This window comes from Apodemus sylvaticus, chromosome 6, assembly GCF_947179515.1.
Source record: "Apodemus sylvaticus chromosome 6, mApoSyl1.1, whole genome shotgun sequence".
Classification (NCBI taxonomy): domain Eukaryota; kingdom Metazoa; phylum Chordata; class Mammalia; order Rodentia; family Muridae; genus Apodemus; species Apodemus sylvaticus.
Window position 1 is genome coordinate 52,014,285 of NC_067477.1, and position 21,250 is coordinate 52,035,534.

At 40.0% G+C, this 21,250-nt stretch overlaps 1 protein-coding gene across 1 annotated transcript; it reads right to left on the reverse strand.

The window, feature by feature from the left end:
• Positions 1-1,084: 1,084 nt before the first annotated feature.
• On the reverse strand, positions 1,085-16,098 carry Tmx1 (thioredoxin related transmembrane protein 1). Its single transcript, XM_052185710.1, has 8 exons — positions 15,891-16,098; positions 13,124-13,239; positions 12,629-12,674; positions 10,370-10,498; positions 8,907-8,952; positions 8,720-8,821; positions 4,695-4,761; positions 1,085-3,171 (listed from the first exon to the last, which is right to left on the reverse strand). The coding sequence occupies exons 1-8, from the start codon at positions 16,040-16,042 to the stop codon at positions 2,993-2,995; spliced, it is 837 nt and encodes a 278-aa protein (XP_052041670.1). The 5' UTR covers positions 16,043-16,098; the 3' UTR covers positions 1,085-2,992.
• Between the last annotated feature and the right edge of the window lie 5,152 nt (positions 16,099-21,250).

Below are 21,250 nucleotides of genomic sequence, written 5' to 3' on the forward strand. Positions count from 1 at the left end.
CCCCCCCATTTCCCTGTCCTGGTACTCCCCTACAATGGTGGTTCAACTCTTTTCAGAGCCAGGGTCCTCTTTCCCTCTTCTTGGGTATCATTTGATATGCTGTGTCTTGAGAATTCAGAGCTTCTGGGCTAATTAATATCCATTTATCAGAGATTGCATTCCATGTGTATTCTTCTGTGATTGGGTTACCTCACTTAGGATGATATTTTCCAGTTCCAACCATTTACCTAAGAATTTCATGAATTCATTGTTTTTAATTGCTGAGTAGTATTCCATTGTGTAAATATACCACATTTTCTGTATCCATTCCTCCATTGAGGGACATCTGGGTTCTTTCCAGCTTTAAAGACGTGTGATATTTTATTATTTTTCATCATGTGTACATGGAGCTGGTGCCCATGGCAAATAGTGGCGTTGCCTTCCCTGGGAATGCTTTGAGCTGACCAACATAGGCGGTCCTTTGCAAGACTCTTAAACACTGGGCAGAAGATGACATTTTAATTTGTAAACACTAACAACATGATGTGAAAGAAAAGTCAATACACTGACAAGAAAACAACTATTTTCAAAAGCACCATTACTGCAACCTTATGTTGTAACTACCTAACAACTGCAACTCTAAAAGAATAAAGTTTGAAAAGAATTTGCTGGTATGGAGAAGTATGATTTAAACACACACACACATACATATATATACACACACACACACAATTACATAGAAGTTGCAATGATCACACTGAAAACTTTATCAAAGCTCTAAGAGGCGTGCTGAGTCTGCAGCTCTTAGATAAGCCTAGACTCACATCTTTTACCCAGTTTTGCTGAATCATCATTACACAGTAGAAGGCAGAACACGACATATTCCAGTAGAGACCAGAATTTACAGTATTTTGCTGGGGTGTGACAAGAGCTGGATGGGCCAGACTTTCCTGGTTTGTTTCCTGTACTACATTATTCATTTCAGAATTATTTGCAAATTAGCCCACAAGGTTCTGTACACTGGTGATATCTAAACAAAAATTTTCAGAAGTCTACTGTGACGATCTTCAAGAATTATACAGTATGCTATGAGAACACCAACACCTTAATTCAGGATACTTTTAATTTTCTGTAATAAAGCATTTTCTAATAAAAAACCTGACATTAGAGATACAACAGAAACACTAAAAACAAAACAACAAACAAATGTTGACTACAGAGCATTACTCTGCTGAAATGATTGGGAAAGCTCCTCTCTGGGCCCACGTGAAGCACACATGTAGTGACACATTTGTCACGCCCCAGAGCACTGCTGAGTGGCCAGTGATTATGCACTTTCAAACAGGAACCTAGCAATCACTGCCGGGCTAGAGACTGAGCTCAGCTGGTAGAGTGATTGCCAGGCATGCAGGAGGGTGATGGTGCGCTCCCACAATCCCATCTAGCTAACAGAGGGGAGGATCACTGGTTCCATCACACTTGGCTATAAGGTAGTGGAGGCCAGCCTGGGATACATGAGACTCTGAAAAGAAACCAATAGAAATCATACTTCTCTTCAGTATCACTGAAGTGCTTAGAAACATTTATTTTGTGCTTAGAATGCTTTTCTAAGCCAACACAAACTACATATCCAAACTCTGACAGCAGAACATTTATTACTATAAAAGAGAGGCTTAGAGGAAGCTGTTGTGCATCACAGTCCTGCAAGTCTAAGGAATTCAACAGAGACTGTACGTGAGGGGAGGGAGCACCACAGACACCATCTAGTCCATAAAGGCTGGATGGCTCATCAAGAATTCAGTCTGGTTCCCTCCAGACATCACGAGTCCCCACTACACCCTTCCCACTCGGTATGATGAAACCCATGTAGTCCATCTTGAGACACAGTACTAGCAGTCAAAAGCAATACAATATGAAATTTGTCTTTAAAACACAACAGTGTTATGATTTTCAAACACAAAGCAATATCCTGACTATAAAATTCATCAAGAACCTGTGAAGGACAGAGATAAACTAAAAACACATAGTAGTAGATGTTACTTGAGTAGAGTACAGACTTCATTTTACATCAATTAAGCTCTGAATTTCCAAAATATAAAATACCAAAGCTTTTCCACATCAAATTTTAAAAATCAGAAAATTTCATCTTCACATTAAAAAGAGGAAAGAAAACTTCAGACCATTTAATAATAATTTAAAATCTGGAATGTATAGCCAAATTTGTACATTTTCAAGTAAACAGTTCGATTTGATGTTTCTCTTAGTAAACTTCAACTTAAAAGGATATAAAAGTTCTGTTTACTCACAGTAAACATAACAGTGATGCTGTTTTTTCCAACTTAAAAATGTAACACATGGCAAGTAACAAAAATCATATAGTGAACAAGAGATCAAAACAGGCATCAGCCTTAAGAATTAATACAATGCCATAGACTTATAAAAAATTCTTAAGTCAGCAGCATATCTTATATGTAATGTGTAGAAATAAAAGTTATAAAGTAAGGTAGTTTTGTTAGCTGTATAATCCAAAATCTATGAGGAAATTTTGGACTCTACCTAAGCACAGCACTATCAGTGACGTATATGTCTTGAAACAATGGGCAATGCTCCCACTTATGGGAAATATGATCCTTTTTTTCACACAGTGAAACTGAGAAAAATGATGTGAAATGAGAAATCCTTCTCGCTAAGGTAATTTTCTTAAATACCCCAGTAATGCAAATCTTGGGAAAGGCAGTTTTGAATCTCACACAAAATAGATTATTAAATATAAACACAAATCTTACTGCTTGGCACCAGGATCTTCTGAAATTAAATAGCTTTAAACCATCATAATATTCTGAAATCATATTTCAAACTCTTATATCTAACTGCTTTTATTTCCTGAATGAAAACTGTCCAACCCAACGGCAACCTAAACTGTAGATACAGCAAGTCATAGTTCAGCTCACAACAGAAGTGATCACCAATCTTCAGTTTTGCCAAAATCATAGTATTCAGATTTTTGCAAAACTTAGGATTTGTCTGTGGCTGATGACGGGCCCACACTGCGCTGTCTTAGGCTGCTCTGAGGAGTGTCGTCGCTTGCTCCCTCTCTATTTTCTGGTTCCTCTTCTGAAGCATCTTCTTCATCAGCCTCTTGTTCTTCCTCCACTTTCTTCAGAGGTTGTAAAAATTCTGGTGATGGTTTTTCTTGAAGATCAGAAATGTACTTTAGTTAATATACTGAATTTGCTTTAGAGTAAAATTAAGACACAAGGACGCGTAAGCTCTGACAGTTAAGTTTAGATTTTCAAAGAGAATAAAGCAGGTATTATACAAAGATTATTTATCACATTCAAGTTACCCAACCCAACATTAATGAATCAATGTTCCTGAATACAGGGAACACAGAAGCTGAGATAAAACACACTGCATTAATCAGACCCATCTTGTTAACAACTTGATGTTAATTTTTCGGTCTATAAGTATACTAAAACTTCAGCCCTATCCAGTCTCAGGTCCCAGAGAAGCAAAAATCACATACTTACAAAAGCTGCATTCTTGCCCAGATATTTTCTCTTTTCCCACCCTCACCTATGTAATTTACTAAGATATAACTGCAAGAAATAAAATGGAGAAACCTCAAACATACATCCAAGTATAGTCTTTCTACTTTTTAGAGAGTTCAATGCTGATTAAGTTCAAAGCACAATGTGTTAAAGAAATAGATATACAAGCGAGCACTGGACCAAAGGCGTTTACTGTATGTCCTAGACTGTTCTAATCCCCTAGGCAACCCACCATTGCAGGGAGGGTTAGCAAACACAGTAAGCTATGGGAAGAAACCCAATGCTGACAACCTGGAATGCCTCTTCACACTGGGACTTACTTCTTGTTCTATGTCATACCTATGGGATTTCAGTGAGTACTACAGTTTACCACAGCAGCACCTTACCCAGAATGATTCTGTCCCCTCAAAGAACTCCAAGTAATGTCTGGAGGCACTTTTGGGTATCATATCTGATAGGGACAGAATTCTGGGCACTAGTGGAATACTGCTGACCATTCAGCATTATACAACTTGGTATACACAAAAGACAGTCCATCACAAACAAAACTGATGTGTGTACAATAGAGCAAGTGTCAAGAAGCAAGCTTCATACACAGTGGAATTTCCTCAACTCTAGGATTATGAGCCACAGCCTTCACCTTACATTAATGGAGAATAGTTGAGTGCATACCAAGTTAAAGGTGCAGTGAACTGAACAATGACAGGAAATATTATTAGAAATGAATAACTATTTCTAATTATATAGACTAATTTTATAGCATAGTTCACCATCAACACCAACTAACCCTCAAACAGCTCTTCCTACTATACTACCAGGGGGGGAAAAAGGAAAATTAGTTGAGGACAAAGAAATTTTCAATACCTATAAGCTACATGAAATATAATATCCTCTGAATTATGACAATGTTCCAAGATCTGGAGTTCTCATTTTACATGAAATACTTATCTCTCACCTTATCTTTATGCCACAGCTGACAAGGATCATCACTCACATTTACTAACCAAGGCTCAGAGCAGCCGGTAACTGTATTTACAGAAATGAAACCCGCTCAAAGTGTTGGATGCTTAGTGGGTGGAGCTCAATGGTAGTGCTTGCCTGGCATGCATACATCCCAAACCTCAAGCCCGAGTGCCACACATGTGCAAGCACACACCAACTTACTTGTACACTGTTGCTGTGGTTTGCGTCTTTTTGAAGGGCAAAGGCAATCTGCTACAAATATCATACACTGCAAAATAAACAGAAATCTAAATGTATGACATGCAATACAACTAATACCAATCATGTTATCATGTTTTTAAGTATTCTTAGAATCCTAATAAAAAAAGTATCCTGGTCTGTACCCAGAGCTGATCCTGCACCACAGTGCTCCACACCCAAATACTGCCAGGAGAGAGCTGGTCTCCCAGGAGTGCGGACACACCTGTGAGCACAGGTAAGACTACCACTTCTGCTCCCAGGGATGTGCCCAAAGTCCCCACTGAAGAGCAGCTTGGGACAGGATTCCAGTTTCCATCTGCACCAGGAGCTGATCCTGTGCCACAGTGTTTCATACCTAAATACCACTGGGACAGAGCTGGTCTCCCAGGAGTGCTAACACACCTATGAGCACAGGTAAGACCACCACTTCTGCTCAAATTTCTGGCCCAAGAGGGAGCCGCCCAGAACCATCAAAACAGCCAGTTTCCATCTACACCAGGAGCTGACCCTGTGCCACAGTGCTCCATACCCAAATTCCTCCAGGAGAGAACTGGTCTCCAAGGAGTTCTAACACAGAGGCTTGCAGGAGGGACAAGTCACAGTCAGAGATAGCAAGATCAGTTAACACCAGAAATAACCAGATGGTGAGAGGGAAAGACAAGAACATAAGCAACAGAAACCAAGACTGCTTGGCATCATCAGAACCCAGTTCTCCCACCACAGTGATACCACAACACACCAAGAAAGCAAGACTCTGATTTAAAAATCACATTTCATGATGCTGATATTGTGGATCACAACCATCCATAATGAGATCTAATGCCCTCTTCTGGGTGTCTGAAGATTGCTACAGTGTACTTACATAAAATAAATAAACAAATCTTTGGGCTGGAGTGAGCAGAGCCAGAGAGAGAAGAAAAAGTATCTGAAGACAGCTACAGTGTACATACATATAATATGTACATACATATAATAAATAAATCTTAAAAAAAAAAAAACAGGGGAAAAAAAGGAGGACAAAAATAACTCCCTTAAAGAAATACAGGAGAACGCAGGTAAACAGCTAAAAGTCCTTAAAGAAGAAACACAAAAATCCCTTAAAGAATTACAGGATGGGGGCTGGAGAGATGGCTTAGTGGTTAAGAGCACTGACTGCTCTTCTGAAGGTCCTGAGTTCAATTCCCAGTAACCACATGGTGGCTCACAACCATCCGTAATGAGATCTGAGCCCTCTTCTGGTGTGTCTGAAGACAGCTACAGTGTACTTAGATATAATAATAAATAAATCTTAAAAAAAAAAAAAGAATTACAGGAAAACACAAGAGGTGAAGGAATTGAACAAAACCATCCAGGATCTAAAAATGGAAATAGAAACAATAAAGAAATCAAGAGGGGAAACAACCCTGGAGATAGAAAACCTAGGAAAGAGATCAGGAGTCATAGATGCAAGCAAGAATCATCTGTATGCAAGCAGAATACAAGAGACAGAAGAATCTCAGGCGCAGAAGATACAATAGAAAACATTGATATAACAGTCAAAGAAAATGCAAAATGTTCCTAACCCAAAACATCCAGGAAATCTAGGACACAATGAGAAGACCACACCTAAGGATAATAGGTAGAGAAGAGAGTGAAGATTCCCAACTTAAAGGGCCAGTAAATATCTTCAACAAAATTATAGAAGAAAACTTCCCTAAAGAGATACCCATAAACATGCAAGAAGCCTACAGAACTCCAAATGGATTAAACCAGGAAAGAAATTCCTCCTGTCACATAATAACCAAAACACCAAATGCACAAAACAAAACAAAACAAAAACAACAACAACAACAAAAAGAATATTAAAAGCAGTGAGGGAAAAACGTCAAGTAATAGATAAAGACAGACCTATTAGAATTACACTAGAATTCTCATCAGAGACTAGGAAAGCCAGAATATCCTGGGCAGATCTCATACAGACCCTAAGAGAACACAAATGCCAGCCCAGGCTACTATACCCAACAAAACTCTCAATTACCATAGATGGGGAAACCAAGATATTCCATGACAAAACCAAATTTACAAAATATCTCTCCACAAATCCAGCCCTACAAAGGATAATAGATGGAAAACACCAACACAAAGAAGGAAACTACACCCTAGAAAAAGCAAGAAAGTAATCTTCTTTCAACAAACCCAAAGGAAAATAGCCACATAAACATAGTATCAAAAACAACAGGAAGCAACAATCACTATTCCTTAATATCTCTTAACATCAATGGACACAATTCCCCAATAAAAAGACATAGAATAACAGAGTGGCTATGTAAACAGGACCCAGCATTTTGCTGCATACTGGAAAGACACTTCAGTGTCAAAGAGAGACACAACCTCAGAGTAAAGGGCTGGAAAAAATTTTCCAAGAAAATGGTTCCAATAAACAAGCTGGAGTAGCCATTCTAATATGGAATAAAATCAACTTTCAACCAAAAGTTATCAAAAAGGATTAGGAGGGCCACTTCATACTCATCAAAGGAAAAAAATCTAACAAGAAGAACTCTCAATTCTGAACATCTATGCTCTAAATACAAGGACACCTAAAACTGAAAGTACACATTGCACCTCACACAATAAAAGTGGGAGACTTCAACACCCCACTCTCATCAATGAACAGATCATAGAAAAACAAACTAAACAGAGACACAGTGAAACTAACAGAAGTCATGAACCAAATGGATTTAACAGATATCTATAGAACATTTCATCCTATATCAAAAGAAGATACCCTCTTCTTAGCACCTCATGGTACCTTCTCCAAAACTGACCATATAATCGGTCACAAAATAGGCCTCTACAGATCCAAGAAGACTGAAATAATCCCATGCATCCTATCAGATCACCACAGACTAAGGCTGGTCTTCAATAGTAACAAAAACTACAGAAATCCCACATACACATGGAAACTGAACAATGCCCTACTCAATGATAACTTGGTCAAGGAAGAAACTAAAGACTTTAGAATTTAATGAAAATGAAGGCTCAACATACCCAAACTTATGGGACACAATGAAAGCAGTGCTAAGAGAAAAACTCATAGCTCTGAGGGCCTCCAAAGAGAAACAGGAGAGAGCATACACTAGCAGCTTGATAACACAACTGAAAGCTCTAGAACAAAAGAAACAAATACAACCATGAGGAGTAGAAGGCAGGAAAAAAAATCAACTATACAAAGAATCAACAAAACCAGGAGCTGGTTCTTTGAGAAAATCAACAAAATAGATAAATCCTTATCCAGACTAACCAGAGGGCACAGAGACAGTATCCAAATTAACAAAATCAGAAATGAAAAGGGAGATATAACAGCAGAAAGTGAGGAAATTCAAAAAAATCATCAGATCCTACTATAAAAGCCTATATCTAACAAAACTGAAATATCTGAATGAAATGGACAATTTACTAGATAGATACCAAATAACAAAGTTAAATCAGGATCAGATAAACCATCTAAACAGTCCCATAATCCCTAAAGAAATAGAAGCTGCCATTACAAGTTCCCAACCAAAAAATGCCCAGGACCAGATGGGTTTAGTGCTGAATTCTATTAGACCTTCAAAGAAGTCCTACAAGCAATACTCTTTAAACTATTCCACAAAATATAAACAGAAGAACACTACCCAGTTCATTCTATGAAGCCACAGTTACGTTGGGCATTCTCTCTCAGAGATGGAAAGGGTTCTGTCTAATCAGGAACTTGTCACAATTTCCTTTCATAGAGGACTTTATAAGATTTTTTTTTCTATTTCTATCATGTTTAATGTTCCAAAGAATGCAACGAATGCATACAACTTTTTGTTTCAGATGATATCATGTATATTTAAGAGGCACTTAACTATTATAAATTATTTTGATGACTTAAAAAATGTCAATACTGAGTTGTATATTTTAAAATAAATTTTATTACTTTAATTTAAAAAAAAAAAAAAAGCAGCAGCAGCAGCAGCACTTACAAGTCCCAGCAGCAATCCTGAGAGCACCGTGGCAAAAGCAAAAACCAAGTACGAGCCCCACGCCGGTATTCCAAGGTCATGAACAAAATAGCTGTGGCTAGTCTACAATAGAGAGAAACAAACTAAGACCATGCTCATTAAAAACAAGTGTTAGAAATGGTTAAGATAGAAAAAGCTGAATCCATACCCTTATGTACACAGAGAGTTGAAAAAGTGCTGACATAGTAGTCATCCTAAAAAACAGAGGAAGGGAAAACTGAACAAAGATAGACAGCTTTGCTATGTGTACACACTGCACTTTCTACTCTTAGTTTCTCCATGACAAGACTTTCTTGCTCAGATTAATCAATCAAGAGCCTTTAATGAGATATAAATAACATATAGGAAATAAACACTAAGCCAACACTTAAGTAAAAATAACTACTTTCACACTGTTAAATGCAAGTGGTTTGGATGGGGGTTTTTTTGTTGTTTTAAAGTTAAATAATAAAAAGTGTTGGGTTTACAACGAGTTTCCTGTAACAAGTACAAGTGGAGCTGCCTAGGGCTTCTTCATACGAAAGCTCACAGTAGCTCTATCCAACCCAATGGCCAAACTGCTTCAATGAACAGAGTAGCCTTGCTGAGCTCAGAGTAGCCCCATCTTCAGTCTACTGATAAAAACAATAACCTGCTGCACTGGATCCACGAGACACTAGGCAGCCACAGCTCTCTACTCGAGTAGAGCAGCTCACTGAACTGCTTAAGTTCAACACGGAAAAGCACTTGTCACGTTGCTTGTGCTGTTTAAAGGTCAAATAGGTGTGGTGGTTCACAAATGTAATCCTAGCACTTGGAGGCCAGGGCAGGAGAATCAAAAGTTGCAGGTCAGTCTAGGCTAACCAGCAAGACCTTGTAGAAAGTACAAATGGAACTGAAATGTAAAACCTCACTGTTGTGATGGCTGAAGGATAATTACAAGTTTTGTGTCCAGAGACACAATGGGAAAAAGGGTGCACTTCTACTTCCAAATACAAGGGCTGATTTCTTTCCCCATTCCCAGAATCCACAGCAGCTCTGTGTTCTTACAGTTAGTATCCCAGCTCTCTATCTTCTGATGGCAAGTATGGAGAAAGTCAAGAGTAATTTAGTTACACCAAAATGGGACCATGATAGTCTTAGCAAAGTCCACCTGCCAGGTTTCTCAAGTGGAGCACTGGATTCAGGGAGCATGCTTACTGTTCTCAGGCCTAACTGCTATGGCGAATGTATCTACTTTCTAGCTATACGCTCACATCTTATTCATTGTCAGACATATTACTCATACATCTTATCAGGTGTAGCCACCCAAACAGTTACTTCACATTAACAGTGAAAGTACATGGCCAGACACTTACTCCATTAAAATTAGGGTCAAGCAATAGCCTTCCTCACCTATCAAGTTCTTAACAATACATTTAACCAAATCAAAGCTAAAATAGTCTGAAAAGCACATTCAGTATGATCCTACAAAATGCCTACTCCAAGCTCACATGAATAACTTTTAAGAGTTTCAGTAAACATATATTTGAATATACATAGCATAAAAATCTAAGAAACAGCTTGCCTGTTTTACTTACAAGAAACAATTATCTGCAATTAATTCTGAAGGAACATAGTCCTTATACTTACAGAACAGAACTTGGACCAAACCATGATGATATAGGTTCAATATTCTTCCATTCTTTATCACTTATGAAGTTTATGAAGTCCTTCTTAGTCCTTGGGCCCAGATAGCGCCTAAATTCACCATCTTTACAACTAAAGATCAGAACTAAATATTAACTGGCAGCAAGAAATATTTTCTTAACCATTTCTTCATTTTACAGTCAATCCTAATCTTCAAAAAAATCTAGCAAAGCACCAGAACACATTATTATATACTGATGGCATCAGAGCCCCAAACATATAAAACCATAAGCTTTAAGATTTTAGTCTTTCAAATAATAAACTTATGAACCATCTCAGTCACGGTTTTGCTACTTGATGTTAGGTAGGGCACTACTGACACTTTGGAGGCTGAGAGAACTCACATCTAGAACAGATTGCCTTGTGTTGAGCATGAGGGTGGATGGAGCAAAGGCTGCAGACGTGGCTTCAAGTTTTTATCATGTAAGACACTTATCCCGAGAGGCGACTGTGAAAGATACGTTCCCTGACTTTCTCAGTCTGCCACTTGCTTACAGGAAGGCTACTGATTTTTGTGTGTTAATGCTATGTTTTGCTTACTTTGCTAAAATATTCATCAGCTATAGATGTTTTCTGGTAGAATTTCTGGGGTCTTTCCTGCATAGTCATGTCAGCTCCAAGTAAAGATACTGTGACCTCTTCCTTTCCTGTATATAGCCCCTGATCTCCTTCGGGTGTCTTATTCCTCTAGCTAAGACTTCAAGTGCTATCTTGAATAGGTATGGAGAGGTTGAGCACCTTTGTTTTATTCCTATTTTAGAGCCGATGCCTGAAGTTCTCCTCTTTAGGTTGATGCTGGCTGTGGGCTTGCTACAATCTGCAGTTATAATGCTGGGCTATGTTCCTTGCATCCCTGTCTCCAGAGCTTCTATCATGAAGGGGCACAGGATCTCTGCATTTGTTAAAGGCCTTTTCTGCATCTAATGAAATGATGATGTGGCTTTTGGCTTTTTATGTAAAAATTATGTTCTCTGATTTACAATGTTGAACCATTCCTGAATCTCTGGGAAGAAGCCAACTTGATTATGATGGATAATCTTTTTGATGTGTTCTTGAATTCAGTTTGCAAGTATTTTATTGAGAATTTTTGCATCATACCCGTAAAGGATATTATTGGTGTATACTTTTCTTCCCTTCTCGGGTCTTTGTGTGGTTTTGGTATTAGGGTGATGCAGCTTTGTAAAAAGAACTGGGACATGTCCCTTTACTTTCAATATTGTGAAATAATTTAAGAAGTATTGGTGTTAATTCATTTTTAGGTCAGGTAGAATTCCGCACTGAATCTATCTGGCCCTGAATTATTTTCATTTGGACATTTAATTACTTCACTGGCTATATCAAGAAATTTGTCTACTTCTTTTATAGTCTGATGGAGTACATATCTGTAAGCATGCCCCGTGATTCTCTGAATTCCTTTTGGTGTCTGTTGTACTAACCCCCTTTTCACCTCTAGTTTTACTTGGCTAAGAGTTTGCCAATCTTGTTGATTCTCATATACAAAGCAGAAATAAATGTTAATGTTTTTTTCAATGTTAAAAGGGGGGAAGATTTAGTTTGCTGCTGTTACTTTAAATGACGAAATAAGTCCTTCCTGGTATTTAGTCACCAGCTAATTACACTGATGTCCAGGTCAAGTACAGAGATTGTCTCCCTCTAGGTTAGTGTAGCTTGGGAAGCACAAAGAGTCAGAGCCAAGACTTGTCCACTCACAGACACTCAGCATTGCCCCAGAGGTATATCCTGTACTTTCTCAGAGTGTGTTCCTCCTGTTTAAGATTACTCAGGAAAGAATATTTACCTTGCATTCTTGAGAATTCTATCTAGTCCCAGGGTTTCATTTAAAACTCATGTTCTCCAGGAACTGCTCTGACCAACTGTGGCTTCTCCCCATCACCCACCCAGCTTCCTACAGGACTCATTAGGATCTGGGCTAATACTTACTGACTATATTGAAAAGGACCATACTAATCATGAGAACTGTCTACAGAAATTATGAATCTCCAAAACAAGAAGTGTTTTATGTATTATTCGTCTACTGTTATTTATAAGACTTAATGTACCACTAAAGAAAACCAAATCAAGCTCTCAAGTCCTTGCTAAATATAATATTACCTCAGCTCTTCATATGAGAGTCAGAGGCTTAATGCTCTCATCACATTGTGATCTAATCCTCTCCACGACCAAGAACCTCCAAATACTTACTGATAAATAGAAGGAAGAGCAGTTATGATAAACCGTCCACTCAGTCCTATAAATGACAAGGAATAGACAATGATTAGGGACAACTGTTTACTTAAAAGTTGACTTTAAATTATTTAAATGCTAATAAGAACAAGAAAATACCTAAACATAATCAACAATGAAACTAAGAATTAGTTGTTAAAGGAACTTTAAAGACACATTAATGTACATAAGTCAGCTAAAGTCTATGAAGCCTAAATACTGAAGTTATCTGTGAGTACCTGAGGAATTAGTATTACCACAGTAATTGACTAGTAGTGACCAGCCAAGTAAAAACAATCTTAAGGACATCTCTAACCACAATGCATTTGCCATTCAAGAACCTTGGTAGTTTTATTGTTGCTGAAAATGGGAAATGTTATCATTATTATGAATCTTGACACATGCCATTAACCATAAGTCAAAACATGATAGGCAGCACTAGCAAGGAAGCAGAACCAGCCGGAGCTGTAGTACCTGTCTGCTCTGTGACATCCACTTTTGCAACTTTAACCTCAAGATCTTCTCCCCACTCAGCAAAACTTTCCCACTCTGGCTGAAGATTCTGACAAGCAGGGCACCAAGGAGCATAACTACAAAAGATGGTTACATTTTTAACAGTTACGTACTTTAATGACCTAACTGTGAAGAGCATTTTAGGCATAATTTTTGAAGAATGTCTATATAACACAGAAAATGACCCATGTGGGGTGCCTCACACCTGTAATCCCAATCTAGGAAGCTGAGGCAGGAGGAATACCGAGTGCAAGCCCAGCATGGGTTACAGAGTGTGCTCTTGGGTTGAACAAGGAAACAAACTGGGTCATTTTATGCAGATGAAAAAAATTGAAAGCATGAGCCTGGCAACGTGGATATCAAGAAATGCTCAACCGATGAACGGAACCACAAAAAAAAAAAAAGCAAGCCTTAAATACATGGGAACACATCAAATAGCTCTTCCAAAACCTTTAGATTTTTCAATTAAAACATGGCAACAAGAAAGTTTTGTTTGTTTAAGTTCACCAGGTTAAGTAATTTTACAGGCAGGGTCATGAGCAAAGTATTAGGAAGTACCTGTGCTCCTCTGTTGCGACCAGTGTACAATCACTACTGGGAAGAATTGCCATCAGGGATTGCCCCAGGAAGGCAGGTTCTTCACAGTAAGCGAAGCTGAAGACCTACATTCCTATGTACAAATATTCCTCTAAACCTCACCCTTACACAGACACTGAGCACAGTAGACAGAACTCTACTGGCCAGCACCATGACACCAACGACCAAGGACGCCAGTCCTCGAAACACATCTCTGAGACTCACTATCTTTCCAGGTCCGAGTTTTTCCTTAGAATTTTGTTTTCCATTTCATTGCCCGCTGTAATTTGCAACCAGGAAGAATGAGGCCTACACTTATTAAAACACTTCAGAATTGTTTTGGGAAAGTTAACGCTTCTAAGACGGGCATGTAAATAAAGCAAAACCAGTGTTACATACAAAAGTCAAAATCTTTAACAGATTTTGCAGAAAATTACAGTGAAAAAAGCTCTATAATAAAGCTCATCAGAAGAGGATTTACAGAGAATAATTCACTTGTAATTAACGGTAGAATATTATGTCTATCAAGTATGTTGTTTCTTAATGCTTTTTCTTAATCCTTATTTATTCACTTTGCATCCCGATCACTGACCCCCTTCCAGTACCCACTGCCCAAGAGTTTCTTTAAGCTCCCAAATATTAGCCAAGGATAAAGGGAAGTGGACACTAACTGCGGTTGGATGCTTTTATTGCATACTCAGTATTATGGTAGTTTAGTTCCCCTTTATAACTTTTGTGGATATTTACAGTGTGACAAAAAAGCTTAAAGGTATCTTTCTGTGATATCTGACTATATTTTACACATCAATTTATAATCATTATTGCTATTCATGACAATGGCCGAACACAACAGCACTGGGTAGCGTTCCTCTCCTGGAAACTGACTTCGGTGAACAGTGACTGTCAGTACAATGAGCTCCTTCCCTTCCGCAGTCTCCATAAGAATGCTTTAGACATTGCCTCTTGTTTCATGACTCAGGTGCCACGGATCTCACCTGGGGAGTCACTCAAGGATGGTCACTTCCACCTTTTCCTCAGTGTACAGCCCTAAACATAATCACAATATAGGAAAACACCAGAATCTTGCTCAAGGATTGCTAACAACAGTGCATGCATATATTTACTCTTGAAGCCCAACAAAGCTACTATAACAACATCTGAATGGGCCAATCTGTAAAGCAGGGGATGGAAGTGGTTAACTACTATAAGGAGTGTAGAATAATTACCAAAAAAATGTATGTAAAGATACTGAGTAGTGTCCAGTAAACAATGAACATTCAATAGCACAGCTTTCGCCAGATCAATAATGTTACCTATCAGTAACATTGTCATTTAACCATTCCATTAATTTATCATCTAAAACAAAGGCCAAAGCAGCAGAATGGACATTATTGAAGTAGAATCATCCCACAAGATAAGTGATTTTGTTTGAATAGTAAATGGACTGGAGTTTTTATAGGGCCTATTAATATTAATAATCATACTAATGCATACACAATACCATTGGCAGGAATGTAAGTCACAATTCAAGCCATTCTCTTAAGTTGCAAACGCACAAGCCAAGGAAAAATGAGATTCATATAAAAAAAAATGTAGGCAAGGAGAAAAAAAAACAAAAGAAAATAATTTAAAAATACATTTCAATTTATTTGGCATTTACAATAAAGAACTAACCCACAAAATTTTTAAAAAAGAGCTCAAATTTCAAGCATTACATATAGATAAATACAGCAATTTCCGAATGACAGGTTAAAAGCGAAATTTTGTTCAATATCATCCTTTGTAAAAATTTGGAGACTTAAAGTCTAGATGTCTATAAAAGATCACTAAAAGTCTATAGAAATAGCCCAGACCTCTATCCTACCCAATCCCACCCTCAAACTCTCTAGGCTGTTTCAGAGAATTCGATGCGGCATGTAATCCTTTAATCGCACCACAGCGCTTAGCAACGACGAGGCTCGGTGCACGCTTAGATAGAAAAGTAATATTCCCGGTTAAGAAACGACCCTAGAGCTGGGGGGTGGCAAAGCCTGGGACCTCAAGACCTGGCGGAGGAAGATGGGCCAGTCAGTCAGGTGTACAGCTTGAGGGAGGGGGCGGCGGAGGCCACCACCACCACCATCAGACACCCAGACAACCGCCCCGCACTCACAATTCTATCATCCACTCTCCTTCCAGCAATGAGGTCCAGTTCTCATCGGTGAGGACGCGCACGTTGTTCCGCCGTCCGTGGGCCCCAGGGACCGCCCAGAGCAACAGGACCAGGGCTGCCAGGGGAACCAGAAGACGCCCCAAGTGCGCCATGTCAGCCTCTCGTCTAGCCTCAGCGCGCTCCCGTCCCACCTCCCCGCCGCAGCTCCACTTCCGCTCTAGCCGCTCTGCTCATGCGCACAACGATTCTGCGAGGCGCGCGAGCTCCCGCCCCCCCAGCAACTCAGTGCGCATGTCTGAGCCCTGATTTTCCCTCTCCCCGCCCCCCTGCCCCCCGGAAGAAAATCGGTCTCTGTTCGCCGGACTCTGGAGGAGACTGCCGATTGTAGTCCCCCGTAAAATGCTAGAAGGGGCGGCAGCAGAGGGATCAAGGTGATGATCTAGCGATGAGTGGCCCTGTCGTGCCCACCAGCGCCTAGTAGGATCAGCATGACGGTCTTCTCTGGAACTTTCCCCTTTCAAAATATCACCAGTTAGACGAATGTAGGCTGTACTGCTCCTGTAATATTCCGCTGGCCCACTGCGCCATGTGCTAATCAATTTCGGGGTGATGCGGAGGGGTGTCTTTAGACGGAGGGCAAGAGTTCTCAGAAGAAGCCAAGATGGCTCCAGGCTTAGAGTGGGATAGGTGGCTCTCAGCAGCTGCTGCATACCCTCCATCGTGGCAATATTTTAAGAAGTACAACTTTATTGTCGTAATGTGACTGGACCAGCCATCTCAGGTTAGGTTTGTTCCTCTAAGGCCGTGTTTTGTTTTTTCTCCTGAGTCGATTTAATTAGATTTAGGGCAAGGATCTCTTTATGACGGAAATGTGCTGCTGCTTGCCTTAAAAACTCTGAAGAGAATGCTATTCAATTTGAGATGTTAAAATCAAATTAACTCTGCTAACTTATTAACCACCTGTTGGTTTCACTTAAACTAGTCTGAAATCCTTCTCTTCCTTATATCATTTGGGTATTGATGTAAACCATAATCTTTTTTTTCTGGATTCTATAATGTTTGTTTTTTAACATAATATAATTAATAGTATATAATTCACAAGTCATGCAATTTCCACTTAAGATACATGATTCAGTGGTTCTTAGCATATTCACAAGGTTGGGCCACTGTTACCACAGACAAATTTAGAACATGTATCACTCCAAAAATCCCCATATCCATGAGGAGTCACCACCTCTTCTGCCCATCCACTCTTTACCCTGGCCCTAGGCGAACAGTCATCTACTTTCCGTACTGGCTGCTTTGCTAATTGAATCTTGTGTCGTCCCTGGTGATCGACTTTTTTTAACTATAGGCATGAGTCCCCGAGTTTCCTCTACCATAGTCGTAATGGAAGGTTTTGTTGCCTCCTGGCTCTGTTAGAAGGGTAGTTTTTGTTGCCTGCTCTTGGCCTCCCTGTATATGTGTTATTTTCCTGTCTTTGCATAACTCAAGATCTCTTATTGGAAACTAAGGTTTTAGGGTCTGTAATTCTCAATGTTGATTCCCCTTCTGACCCTCCATCTTCTGTCGCCCTTGTTTGATTGTTTAGTGAGTTGGCAAGGAAATTCTAGTGAGTCTGTTTCCCAGAGAATACAGCCCTGGGTGGGTAATCTGGGCCCTAGTAGTTTTAGCTGGGCTCACTGGCTATCCCTTTTGGGATGTGTTTGCCTCATTTCTTATTTCCAGCTGTAATATTGCATGAAGTGCTCACTGATGGCTTGTTTTTTGTTTTAATTCTCAGAGCATAAATTGTCCCACAATATAATAAATTTTGGCAGATAGTTTTTGAGGTCAGTGGTTGAGATTTATTTTAAACCCAGGGTGATTCATTGTCTCCTTTCTTGGTGTTCTCTGGTGAACTAAATGGTTTATGCATTGGCATCTTGCTCTTACTTAAGGAAAAATTTTTTTTTCTGAGTGACTTTAGGCATGACCCTTTCTCCATACTCTTGTTTAATAAAGTCCATTTCTTTGGGGAGAGTTCAGAACTGACTCTTCTGGGCCCAAGCAGCCTCAATCATTCATTATTCTAGGTGCAGTGTAGACTAGCACTTTTCTGGACTTACTTCTAATGGCATATAGCCTCTATCACATGAGCAAAAAAGTTGAGGTGTCTGGAGATTTCTCGGTTTGCTGTACCCTGAGCTTTCACTGTGCATGTAGTGCCCAATGCACCACAGATTTAGTCCTTGTAACCCATACTTGGGAGGAATTAAGATGCCAGTGGCCTTCCCTTCCTGATGAGACAATCTGGCTCTTGACTGGGAATGGAGAGGAGATGGAGCCCTGTGTTCTTGGTCACACCCATCTACAGTGGAGTTTTCACCAGAATGACCTGGGCTAAGAAGATGGTACAATAAATAGGAGTTGACATAGGTCAGATGCCAGAGAGTCACTGTTCCTACTGAATGTTAGTAGATTTTCTTGAAGGAACAATAGCAAAGACAACAATAAGAGCATCATTTATTGTTTCCAATTTCCAGAAACTTTTAGTGAAGTTTTGGTTGTATAGTTTTGAGCAGTTAATGGATGAGTTGTGTCCCTGGGAATTCATACACTGAAGCCCTGTTGCTCAGTAATTCAGAATGAGAGTGCATTTAAAGAAAGGGGTTTTAAGAGGTAGTTTAAATGAGAGGCTTCAATTTTCTTTATAAAAAAAAAAGTATGCTGGATAAATTTATGTCAACTTAATACAAGCGGAAGTCACCTGAGGAAAGGGAGCCTCAATTAAGAAAATGCCTATGTGTGATGGTTTGTGTATGCTCAGCCCAGGGAGTGGCACTTTTAGGGTAGCCCTGTTGGAGTAGGTATGTCACTGCGGGTGTGGGCTTTAAGACCCTCATCCTAGCTGCAAGGAAGAGAGTATTCTGATAGCAGCCTTCAGATGATTATGTAGAACTCTCAGTTCCTCCTACTCCATGCCCCCCTGCATGCTGCCATGCCCCTGCCTTGATAATGGACTAAACCTCTGAACCTGTAAGCCAGCTCAATTAAATGTTGTCCTTTATAAGAGTTGCCTTAGTCACGGTGTATGTTCACAGCAATAAAATCCTAAATTGTGGCTACTTTTTTTCTTGTCTGAAGAGTCTGCCTGAGGCTAAGATGAAGAAATTCAGATTAATTGCTTTGACAAAGGAAGTCTTAGAAATGCCCATCATAGACTTTGTTCTCTGGTTAAGTCTCATGAAGAGCATTTTAAACAAGCATAGCAAGTTGAGAAAGGAAAAATACAAAACATATGGTTTGCCGGGCGGTGGTGGCGCACGCCTGTAATCCCAGCACTTGAGAGGCAGAGGCAGGTGGATTTCTGAGTTCGAGGCCAATCTGGTCTACAGAGTGAGTTCTAGGACAGCCAGGGCTACACAGAGAAACCCTGTCTCAAAAAACAAAACAAAACAAAACAAAACAACAGCCAAAAAAAAACAAAAAAAGCCAAAATATATGGTTTGAGTATTAAAGGGGCTCTGGGAAGGAAAATGGAGCTGAGTCCTAATGCTCAAGGATATTAAACTGAATTGAGGGATTGGGACTTTGGAGCAAGAACCTACCCAACTAAGTTTGGATCCAGACATGGTGGCACATACCTTTAATCCCAAGAGATAAAGCCAAGATCTCTGAATTCAAGGCCAGCCTGAAACAGAGCAAATTCTAGGTCAAGAAAAGCTTAAATCCAGGCATGGTGGTACACACCTTTTAATCCCAGGAGACTGGCATACAAATATCTGAGTTTAAGGTCAATCTACAGAGCTAGATCCAGGACAGCCAAGCTTAGGCAGTGAAGGAGTTAGAAATGAGGAAGCTAGTGATAATGTGTAAAGGAAACAAGGGGGCCATGTTCTAGCTCCTGCAAGCAGCAGAACTTGGCAGCTTGGGCCATGTGCCTCTAACTTTATAGTCAGGAGGAGAAGGAGACTACTAGGACGATTGATGCTGCCTAGCCAGGGCTAAGGAGTTAGTGCTGACCAGCATCACTGAGGTGAAATCTTTTGGGAAGTGTTTTCTGAGAGCATAAAGAAGCTGTGTTCCAAAGATAGCTAAGGTTGTACCTTGTGCTGCAGCTGTACTTGATAATGTGTAAGAATCATCCAAGTTGTACTGGTTTTGAAGGCATGAAGGGGTCATGAAGAGCAACTGAGACTTGGCACTGTGAGAGGTCCTGGAAGGCCATTGGTGAAGGTGCAGCCTCAGTTGCAGTTGATGGCCCAGGACTGAAGAAGTCATGCAAAGGAGTTGAGGCTTAGCACCATGAATAGAGCCTATGAGAGGCTATTGGTGAAGCCTAGTTGCGCAGAAGACCCCAGTGTTTTGGAGATGCTAGTACCATGGGATGATCACCAAGAACAGCAGCTGCAGTGAAGTGGATCAACCTGAGCTTAGAGTGCTGCAGAGGCAGCACTGGAGAAGTGACACCAGCCCTTTGGAGGAGCCCAGAAGATCATGTGCGGATCCCAGACATTGAAACAAGTAGCTGTAACATTGAAGTTGCTTTGTGAAGGAGTTGAAGAGAACCCAAGATGTTTGAGATGCCAGAGCCATGGAATATCCACTGAGGAAAGTTGCTAACAGGGAGTGGGACCAGCCCAGGAGAAAGAAGTTTATTGCAGTCAACAAAGATGAAAAAGGAGTTGGAGATCTGAAGACCGCTTTGACATCAGACATGGAGATGCAGAGTTTGGAGTTTGCCCAGCTGGTTTCCCATCTTGCTTTAGGGACTACAGTTAAGCGATTGGATGAACCTCAGAAGAGACTTTGAACTTTGGACTTTTAACATTGTTGAGACTGCTATAGACTATGGGGACCTTTGAAGTTGGACTAAATGCATTTTGCGTTATGCTATGTTTTGGTATGGCCTTCATAGATTCATATGTTTGGATAAGCCTATGGGGGCCAGGGAGTGGAATGTGATGTTTTGTATATGCTTGGCATAGGGAGTGGCACTATTAGAACGTGTAGCCCTGTTGGAGTAGGTGTTGCACTGTGGGTGTGGGCTTTAAGACCCTCATCCTAGCTGCATGGAAGAGAGTATTCTGCTAGCAGCCTTCAGATGAAGATGTAGAACTCTCAGCTCCTCCTGAACCATGCCTGTCTGGATGCTGCCATGTTCCTGCCTTGATGATAATGGACTGAACCTGTCCCAATTAAATGTTCTTTTTAAGAGTTGCTTTGGGAATGGTGTCTGTTCACAGCAGTAAAACCATAACTAAAACACTATGTAAGATCTGGCTGTAGGCATCAGCTCTGCCTCCAGGTTCCTGCCCTATCCTCTTTCAGTGATGGACTACAACGTGGAAGTATAAGTCAGATAAATGCTTTCCTCC